Genomic DNA, 10,684 nt, shown 5'->3' with positions numbered 1-10,684 from the left:
CATGACCTCCCCTTACTAAATCCATGTTGACTTGTTCTAATCTGTCCCTGCTCTTCCAAGAATTTAGAAAACTCATCCTTAATGATGTATTCTAGAATTTTACTAACAACCGAGGTTAGGCTAATTGGCCTATAATTTTCCATCTTTTGCCTTGATCCTTTCTTGAACTAGGGGGTTACAACAGCGATCTTCCAATCATCTGGGACTTTCCCGGACTCCATTGACTTTTGAAAGATCTCAACCAACGCCTCCGCTATTTCCTCAGCCATCTCCCTCAGAACTCTAGGATGTAGCCCATCAGGGCCAGTAGATTTATCAATTTTAAGACCTTTTAGGTTTTCTAGCACTTTCTCTTTTGTAATGGCACCCATACTCAACTCAGCCCCCTGACTCCTTTTAATTGTTGGGATATTACTCATGTCTTCCACTGTGAAGACTGTCGCAAAGTCCTTATTAAGTTCTCCTGCTATTTCCTTATCTCCCATCACTAGGCTTCCAGCATCAGTTTGAAGTGGCCCAATGTCTACTCTTGCCTGTCGTTTGTTTCTTATGTATTGAAAGAAACTTTTACTATCATTTCTAATATTACTGGCTAGCCTACCTTCATATTTGATCCTCTCCTTCTCCTTCCTCTCCTTCCTTATTTCTCACATCACACATTCCACAGAATTAGTTTGTAGCAAACAGTCCTCAGTTGTTCCCAGCTTCCAATGGGTTTCTGCATCCCCATTTCACAGGATAGTAACTTCAAATGAACTTCTCCAGATGTTTTCCTCGGTTTTCAACAAGTTTTTAAATCTACCACCAGCAGTCAAGTCTGTTTTGATGATTTTTCTTCCCACTGCTTGTGCCAAATTTCCATCAGTCCATAGAAAATTATAGAATGGCGTGTTTCCTGGACTGCAGACTCTCTTGTTGTACACACAAGAGTAACTCACAAAGTGAGGCAGCCTTGCAGCATCAGTTGAGTCTCCATTGAAAGACTATTTAGATCATTTATAAAGTTTCATTCTTTCCCTCTGGGGTAAAACTATAGGTTATGCACAATATACAACTATAATCTTCTTTACACAACTTACCAACTTTTTCTGTTTCGCCTGCATTTGGCAAATCAGATTTTGTTCCATCAGTATCAGCATCTTCTTCATTTGCAGGCTCAACTACCTCATTAGGTTCTTTGTGAAGGATAACATAAAGAGTTGTAATGTTGTAAACATAAATTAGACATAAAAAATTTATTGATGCTCTTTAAGTACACAATGATGGATAGGTATTATGAGAAAATCAGAGTGCTCCTCTCATATACTTAGTAGAAACAGGCTGCTTCTAAACATTTAACAAGAGTGCACAGCCTTAAATGGTGAATATGATTTCTCTGTTGAAAATGTAAGGATAATCATTCAGTAATAAAGACAACTGTAATCACTGGACAATACTTTGCTGTGTTTTCACTACTTTTATAAGAAGGAGGTCATTGGTAAAGTCTATTGTCTATGGGCCAGATACTCCAGGTTCAAATCCCACACCAGGACTTGTGAGCCACAGACGGACTGTTCACGATGTGCTTCAATGGTGGGAATAAAGGGCCGAACAGTGGCAAATGGAGTTTAATGTAGATTAATTATTGTACAAATGGTGGAAGAATGGGATTGTGGGAGATATAGCAGTTTGGATTAGTAATCGGCTTGCTGAAAGAAGACAGAGAGTGGTGGTTGATGGGAAATGTTCATCCTGGAGTCCAGTTACCAGTGGTGTACCGCAAGGGTCGGTGTTGGGTCCACTGCTGTTTGTCATTTTTATAATGACCTGGATGAGGGCATAGAAGGGTGGGTTAGTAAATTTGCAGACGACATTAAGTTCGGTGGAGTTGTGGACAGTGACGAAGCATATTGTAGGTTACAGAGAGACACAGATAAGCTGCAGAGCTGGACTGAGAGGTGGCAAATGGAGTTTAATGTGGATAAGTGTGAGGTGATTCACTTTGGTCGGAGTAACCGGAATGCAAAGTACTGGGCTAATGGTAAGATTCTTGGTAGTGTAGATGAGCAGAGAGATCTTTGTGTCCATGTACACAGATCTTTGAAAGTTGCCACCCAGGTGGACAGGGAGAGTCTTTTTCCAAGTATGGTGACGGTGAGCATGAGAGGGCATAGCTTTAAATTGAGGGGTGATAGATATAGGACAGATGTCAGAGGTAGTTTCTTTACTCAGAGAGTAGTAAGAGTATGGAATGCTTTGCCTGCAACGGTAGTAGATTCGCCAACTTTAAGTACATTTAAGTCGTCATTGGACAAGCATATGGACATACATGGAATAGCGTAGGCACAACATCGAGAGCTGAAGGGCCTGTACTGCGCTGTAATGTTCTATGTTCTATAAATGTGAATGTTACCTTTTGGAAAGGCAAATCAGGGCAGGACTTGTACAGTTAATGATAGGGCTTGGGGAGTATTGCTGAACAAAGAGACCTATGGGTGCGATTCATAGTTCCTTGAAAGTGGAGTCACAGGTAGACAGGCTGCTGAATAAGGCATTTAGCATGCTTGCCTTTATTGGTCAGTGTATTGAGTATAGGAGTTGGAATGTCATATTATTCAGGACATTGATGTCACTTTTAGAATACTATGTACAATTCTGGTTGCCCTTCTACAGGAAACATGTTGTTAAATTTAAGAGGGTGCAGAAAGATTTACAGGAATGGTGCCAGGACTGGAGGGTTTCAGTTATAGGGAGAGGCTGAATAGGCTGGGGCTTTTTTCCACTGAAGCACTGGAAGCTTAGGGGTGACCTTTACAGAGGTTTATAAAATCATGAAGGGCATGGATAGGGTGAATAGACAAGTCTTTTTCCTAGGGTGTGAAAGTCCAAAGCAAGAGGATATAGATATAAGGTGAGAGGGGAAAGATTTAAAAAGGACCTCGGGGTAACTTTTTCATGCAAAGGGTGGTGCTTGCATGGAACAAGCAGCCAGAGGAAGTGGTGGAGGCTGGAACAATTACATTTAAAAGGCATCTGGATAGGTGCTGTATATGAATAAGAAGGGTTTAGAGGGATATGGGCCAAATGTTGGCAAATGGGATAAGGTCTGATTAGGATGTCTAGTGGGCACAGAAGAGATGGATTGAAGGGTTTGTTTCCATGCTGTGTTAATCTGATTTTCCCAATATTCCCCAAAAGGAAAGAGAAAGTGTGAACAGACACTTTTTTTGTTTAAAAAAGCCTCAGTTATACAGACAGTTAATATGTGCAAGGAAATTCATAGTAAATTCTTAACATCCTTCATGGAAAGAAACTGCCTTCTTTACCTGGTCTAGCTTATGTGACTCCAGGCCCATAGTAATACCATTGACTCTTAACTGACCTCTGGGCATTTAGGGATAAGCAACAAATGCTGGCTTAGCTATGATGCCCTCATCCCATGAATAAATTGGAAAAAATTCCTACCAAACCTCTTGTAGTAGGAGAGAGATCCAGATATTGCTGGAGCAATGCATAGAACAATTGGACATTCAGTACGAGTTATGCCATCTCAATAAAAATGTGCTTGGACATAATGAGCAGATGAAGGAGAGGAAGCTTGGAATTAGTAAAGGACAGGGGTCTTGTCCAATGAACATTTTCGGATTTTTTAAGGAGTTAAGAAAAGTCTGCAGATATTTATGTGGACTTCCAGAAGATTCTTGACAAGATTACACATTTTTAAAGTTGTCACCACACATCAGGTTAAACCTGAAGGCCACCACACATCAGTTGAGGCGGCAAGGTTAAGACCTTTTGAGTAACCTTGGCCAGTGCAGGGAGTGAATTTATACTGTTGGTATCACTTTGCATCATGAGCCAGCTAACTGACCTAACCAACCCTCATTACTCTACATGAAAAAGTGAAACAGATTTGAATGTGGGTCAAAGTTTTAGTATTGGGGTCCCTGTCCTAACCTCTCGCCCATCTCTTTCTCCCGTATCTTTTCCCTGGCATGGATGCATTAGGATTCATTGAACTTTCAAATGGGGAATGAATTGGAGAGTTAGATTAGATTAGATTACTTAGATTAGATTATTTACAGTATGGAAACAGGCCCTTCGGTCCAACAAGTCCACACCGACCTGCCGAAGCGCAACCCACCCAGACCCTACATTTACCCTTGCCCCTAAAACTACGGGCAATTTAACATGGTAAAAACAATGACTGCAGTTGCTGGAAACCAGATTCTGGATTAGTGGTGCTAAAAGAGCACAGCAGTTCAGGCAGCATCCTAGGAGCTTCGAAATCGACGTTTCGGGCAAAAGCCCTTCATCAGGAATAAAAGGCCAATTCACCTAACCTGCACATTTTTGGACTGTGGGAGGAAACCGGAGCACCCGAAGGAAACCCAGGGGTTTGGGGGTCAGGGATTGGAATTATGATAAGGTTTGGGGTTAGGGTTTTGAGGATTTCAGGTCAGGATTGGGTTACCAGATTCTGAGGATGTCGGCCAGGTTATGGTTAAGATATCATGTTTAGTATTTCGGGAATTAGGCAAGTTGGGAATTAGTGTATGAGGCAAGATTTAGGGGATCAGAGGTGGGCATTTAGGCTGATTAGGGAGTCAGTTTGAGGGTTGGGCTGGATTTGGGAATCTGGGCTGGATTAAAGTATTAGGGGGTCAGAAATTAGGGGTTCAGTGTTAGGTATCAGGTTAAGAGAGTGTGTTGTGTTAGGGATTCTGGGTGTTGGTTTTAGAGCATCAGCCTTCAGGGGGTCAGGGTTTAAGGGGCCAATGAGTAGAAGGGGATCAGGATGGTGGGGTTGGGTTTAGTTGGTCATTGTTGGGGGTCAGGGTTGAGACCATCAACATTTTAAGGGGTCAAGGTTTAGTCAGTCAAGGATTGAGGGTGTCAGGGTTTAGGAGTCAGGTTGTTGGGATCTGTGCTGGTTTTAGGGGTTTAGGGTGTGAGGTCAGGAACTAGGGGGTGAGGTTGTGGGCGGTCAGGGTTTTGTTGTCAGGGCACAGGGGTTCAGGTTGTTGGGGTCGGTTTAGGAGATCAGAGTTAAAGGATCCACAGTAGGGGGCCAGGATTTAGTGGGTCCGTGATAGGGGGTTTTACGTTTGAATAGAGGGTCATCACTCTTTAGGGGATCAAAAGTGTTAGGGGTCAAAATATTGTTGGGAGTAGGGTTTTGGAGGTCTGTGCTGTGGTAGGGGGATTAGGCTTTGGGGGTCTGTGCTTGTTTTGGGGGGCGAGGTCAGGGTTTAGAGAGGCAGTGCTGAATCAGACGGCTCAGGGTTAGGGGTCAGGGTTTAGGGCGCCTGCTGTCCAGCTCCTGTCCTCTGCTCTCACCGATCTCCACCTCCAGCTCCTGTTCCTCCATGCGGCTCCCTTTGAAGAAGAGCAGAGCTGACGGGCTGTCCTCGCTGACAGTGTCGTTGATGAATTTGAGGATGATCAGCTCCTGCATGCCATCATTGCGGTTCACCAACTCCTCAAAACACTCAGGCTCCGTGATCCCGAATCCCTCATAAACCCGGTCCCGGATCCACTGCAGCCGCGGGTCATCGAAAGACATCATTGTGGCGGCTGCCGCGGGTGTGTGCCCCTACCGGGAACCGGGACTCGGTATCAGGAGCGCGTACAGACTGGGATTCAGTGTCGAGAACGCGCAAAGACCGGGAATCTGTAGCGGGAGCGCCCCCGAAGAGCGGAGGGAAGAAGCGAGCTCGCGGCCGCCTCCTCTGGGAATCCGCACCAACCGCCCCGGGGGCACGCGCGCGGCGGGGAGGCATCTCCATGGAGACGGGCGCAAGCTCCCGGCCGTTCCCATGGGAACGGAAACAAACAGAAACGGAAAGTTCTGGAGAAAGTCAGCAGGTTCTGGCAGCATCATCTGTGGAGAGACTGAGTGAGTGAACATTGTCAGTCAATCAGCATTCTTCAGAATGTGATAATATGTGAGAAAGGTGTTGTTTACAGTGATGGAGTGAGAGCCCAGAGAGAGAGACTTAGTCACAGGGATTGTTGACAGTGAACCAGGGAGGAGAACCTAGACAAGAGATAATGGAGATGAGGGTTGTGTGCTCTAGAAGGTTAGCAAGTACACAAGAACACCAGTCCCTGCAGGTTCCCCTCTAAACTTCACTTGGAAATGGACAGAAATGTGTGTGTCTGCAGTTAGTGCAGGTTAGGGTTGCTAAAGAGGTGAAAAAAACATCTTAAGTATTAAATGGTAGGAATACTTATAATTTTTCTTTTTATTAAAATGCCAAATTGGTTAGGTTTTGTTTCAGGAGTTTGCAATCTTGAAATTGTACTACATTTACAAATTATACAGCCACAATAAAATAATTATTTACCTTTTAATAAAATTAATGAAACAGCGACATTCTTACACTGTTGCTGGGTCAGAATCCTGGAATTGCCTTCCTAATGGCTTTATGGGTCAATCCAGAGCATGGGTTCAAAAAAGCAGCTCACCCCCACCTTCTCAAGGGTCAACAAGAGATGGGCAACAAATGCAGGTTCAGCCAGCAACACCCACATCCCACGAGTGAATGAATTAAAAGAAAATCTACACACTGGATGGAGGAGGTTTGGAACTCTCTCTCAAACTGCAGTTGAGGCAAGATCAGTTGTTAATTCTAAATCTGAGATAGAGATTTTTTTTTGAGCTAAGGTATATGGACCATAGGTGAGGGTATGGAATTAGGCCATAGATTGCCATCATCTCATTGAATGGATGGATGAACAAGCTCAAGAGGCTCAATGGCCTGGTCTTACAATTAGGTGAAAATGGGTTAGCTGTACTGAAAGCAATCAGTGTCCTGACAAGACTCAGGGGAAGGGGGTGGAGGATGTTCTAAAATTAATGAACGCATTCCAAGATCCCCAAGGGGAAGAAAAGGTGTTGTTCCTCCAGTTTACATTGAGACTCACTGGAGCACTGCAGCAGACCCAAGACAGAAATATTGGCAAGGGAACATGGTGGTGTAGTGATTGTAACAAGGTCAACCAACTGGACCTCAATGTCCATTCCCTGATTGGGACTGTTCATCTAGTCCAATCAGGGAATCCTGGAGAACATAGAAAAAGGGTAAGCGTCACACAGCAACACCCTTTGATGTGAAGGGCACTGCTTGTCACTGGCCACTCGGGTGTTTTCCTATCTTCCTGGTGGTGGAAATTGAATAAAGATTTGTGCACTTTATGTCTTTCACTGTGTCTCACACCTGCACACACACACCATGGGTTCTGGGGATAAAATAAGCACTACCGTATTTAGGAGGTAGTGTGGGGGTTAAAATAAAAACAAACAAAAAAAAAAATCACGAGCATCACCTGCGCACACACCAAAAAAAAAGAAAAAAAAAGAAAAAGGGTAAGCGTCACACAGCAACACCCTTTGATGTGAAGGGCACTGCTTGTCACTGGCCACTCGGGTGTTTTCCTATCTTCCTGGTGGTGGAAATTGAATAAAGCTTTGTGCACTTTGTGTCTTTCACTGTGTCTCACACCTGCACACACACCCCATGGGTGCTGGGGCAAAAATAACCACTACCGCACTTAGGTGGTAGTGTGGGGGTTAAAAAAAAATTCACAGGGAAGTTTCACTGTGTCTCACACCTGCGCACACACACCATGGGTGCTGGGGGAAAAAAATAAGCACTACTGCACTTAGGTGGTAGTGTGGGGGTTAAAAATAGAAAAAAAAAGGGTAAGCGTCACACAGCATTGCCCTTTGATTGAAGGGCACTGCTTGTCACTGGCCACTCGGGTGTTTTCCTATCTTCCTGATGGTGGAAACTGAATAAAGATTTGTGCACCTTGTGTCTTTCACTGTGTCTCACACCTGCACAAAAAAAGATAAACAGGAGTGTCAGACATCCTGCTTACTCGGAGAGCTGGCTCTGAGGGAGCTGGATCAGTGTCAACGACTCTCCATGTGTAAATAAAGGATGACTTGGTGAAGGGATACCGGCCTCTGGAGTTATTTCAGAGACAATGTGGAATTTCTTCAGCCAAAAGGTAGTTCAGCTGTGGAACTTATTGCCACAGAAGAATGTGGAGATCAAGTCATTGAACGTGTTTAAGACATAGATAGATTCTTGATTAGTAAGGGATCAAGGATTTTTAAGGAGAAAACAAAAAGGATGAGCGTCACACAACATTGCCCTTTGATGTGAAGGGCACTGCTCGTCACAAGCCACTTGGGAGTTTCCTTTCTTCCTGGTGGTGAAAATTGAATAAAGATTCATGCATCTTGTGTCTTTCACAGGGTCTCACACCTGCACAAAAAAAGGGTGAGCGTAGCCGGAAGGGGTGTAGGGTGGGCTGCCTTTAGAGTGGCCGGAAGGTGGGACGGTTGGCTTGCTGGGGAGGGGGGGGGGTCTGTATTTTATGGATTTTTTAGGTAATTGGACTGTCTTATGTGCATGCCATTATTACTGTTTTGTGACTGAAAGTAGGATTTCAGGTTTGTCCTCATTTCCCAGAAAACTGGTTGAATGGTAGGGTTTGGAGCCTTGCTTTGCTGCTATCCCTTGTAAAATTGCTGTTTCTTTGTATACAGCTATTAATGTTACATTTTATTAAACTTTATTTAAAAAGTTAAAACAAAAGGAAAGTAAAAGGGGGAGTGTCAGAGATACTGACACTATGGTGCCCGACTCTGAAGCAGTACCATGGTCAAGGTCTGTTCATGTGTAAATAAAGGATGACTTAGTGATGGTATACCAGCCACTATGAAGTTAGTTCAGTAGTGTTTTGAACAAACAGAGACTACAGTGAAGGCAATAGACTGCACTGGTGGTAATAGAGGGTGGGTTGGAGAAAGACGACACTCCCCTAATGTTGAGTCCAGTGACCCTTCTTCAGAACTCAGTTTGTAGAATTATTATATACATGTAATGTAATCTGATGTTGGGTGACTGATGCAGATCACTGTTAAGGTGGGGTACATAACCAGTCACATCAATTACAAGTCAGTCACTTACATCAGATACATTCATCAAATAAATAACAGGAGTGCTGAACATATAAACTTTTTATTTTTGGTACGAAACTAAAATCCCATTCAGGTAGCAGTACTCCAAGGTTAAACAGAAACATTATTTTATTATATACATAAAATATTTTAACAGCAATTTTAACCATGTCTCTCTGCAGACAGTGAATGTTAGATCAGGTTACGGATGCAAAATTGCTAAAGAGAAAAATATCTTAAATATTAAATGGTAGAAATATTTATAGTTTATTTATTAAAATTGCTAAATTTAATAGATTTTACAGGAGTATGAAGTCTTGAATCATTAAATTCTACTGTACCAGGGACATTTACAAATTATACAGCCACATTAATAAAATAATTATTTACATGCAATAAAACTAAAGTGATTTCAGAATTGCACCTGTAGCAGGAATCTGGGAGTTTTACAATCTCTTTACAATAAATTACCTTTTCAATCTGTTAGCCTGATCAACATAACCACCTCTGCTCATATCAAATAAGGAAATTCAAGCACATTATAACCTGACAGAAACAGTACAAGTAACTGAACTAATTCAGCATTTCATTCCAGAAGCACTAGAAAAGGCTTTACATTTATTTGAAATTTAATGATATTGCATCAAATTATCTTTGTTACATAAATAAACTCCCTGTAAACTTTGCTGCTAGTAGCAGCTAAACTGTATAAAAGACAAAGACAGACTTGCATTTATATCATACATTTTGCAACCATTGGCAGTCTCCCACCAATTTTTGCCAATGAAGCATTTTTGAGGTTTGATTACAGTGGTTGAGCACATTAGCAGTATAGATATTTTAAAGTATTAAACAAGTTCACTACACTGCCACATTGTAGCAAGTACCACAACACAGGACAATGAGTTCCAAAATGGCAATGAGTCCATCATGGAGGGAAGGTGACAGCAGTCAGTGTGCTGAAGTCCCTGTGCTTCTCTCTCACTTCTCCTCCTCCTCCATGTCACAAGTCTCCCCTTTCCAGCAGCTGAACATCAGCGAAAAGTCAAAATGAACCACTGGAGCAATTATTATCAAAGCAGACGAATATGATCCTGTGAATGAGGAATTTAATGGAGATGTACAAAGACATGTACACAGTAAACTCAAACTTATAACTTATTAGAAGGTGAGGACTGCAGATGCTGGAGATCAGAGTCGAGAGAGTGATGCTGGAAAAGCACAACAGATCAGGCAACATCCGAGGAGCAGGAGAATCGGTGTTTTGGGCATAAATGAGAAGTCGATTACCCTGCTCCTCGGATGCTGTCTGACCTGCTATGCTTTTCCAGCACCACACTCTCAACTTATATAACTTACTGCCAACATTAATTACATTTAAATTCAGTGACTTACTCAGACTGAAAACCTCTGGCTAATCCTGAAAGCAACATAAAGACATACAATATATACCACAGAACTACACAACCAGAAGTAAAATAGTTGGTAGAAACAGATGTTCACAATTTCAAAAAGAAGTTTCCATTATCTGAAAAAAATTGTTACATTTTGTCACAGTGTTGGCTTCAAAACCTCCAGTGAATTTCACGCAGCAGCATTTCCTTAAATTTCAGGAACCACTCTGTCAATTTTCCTAAATTAGATAGGAATTCATAACCATGAAATGGTAATCACATTGGAGACATTTGTTAAAAAATGTACAATATATTTCATTTGTGACACAATCTA

The 10,684-nt window shown here is 42.5% G+C and overlaps 2 protein-coding genes across 3 annotated transcripts in view; both read right to left on the bottom strand.

The window, feature by feature from the left end:
- LOC122551102 (dynein axonemal heavy chain 10-like) overlaps nt 1-5,709 on the bottom strand; it is a gene marked incomplete at its 3' end in the record, with an annotated part of 49,409 nt that extends 43,700 nt beyond the window's left edge. Inside the window, exons 1-2 of the mRNA XM_043692747.1 lie at nt 5,320-5,709; nt 1,080-1,175 (exon numbers count right to left, since the gene is read on the bottom strand). Of these exons, the coding sequence (XP_043548682.1) occupies nt 1,080-1,175; nt 5,320-5,548 (325 nt within the window). The remainder of the gene's footprint in view (nt 1-1,079; nt 1,176-5,319) is intronic.
- Nucleotides 5,710-8,998: 3,289 nt separating this feature from the next.
- Nucleotides 8,999-10,684, bottom strand: part of LOC122551019 (V-type proton ATPase 116 kDa subunit a2-like) — a 93,583-nt gene continuing 91,897 nt past the window's right edge. For both annotated transcript variants that reach the window (XR_006311990.1, XM_043692666.1), the window contains one exon: nt 8,999-10,050. Coding sequence is in view for 1 of the 2 variants with exons in the window: in XM_043692666.1 (XP_043548601.1) it covers nt 10,002-10,050 (49 nt within the window). In the remaining variant the exon portion in view is untranslated. The remainder of the gene's footprint in view (nt 10,051-10,684) is intronic.

This window comes from Chiloscyllium plagiosum, chromosome 6 (genome assembly GCF_004010195.1).
Source record: "Chiloscyllium plagiosum isolate BGI_BamShark_2017 chromosome 6, ASM401019v2, whole genome shotgun sequence".
Lineage (NCBI taxonomy): Eukaryota > Metazoa > Chordata > Chondrichthyes > Orectolobiformes > Hemiscylliidae > Chiloscyllium > Chiloscyllium plagiosum.
Note: the sequence above shows the minus strand (reverse complement) of the source record. Positions and strands in the feature narration are given on the sequence as shown.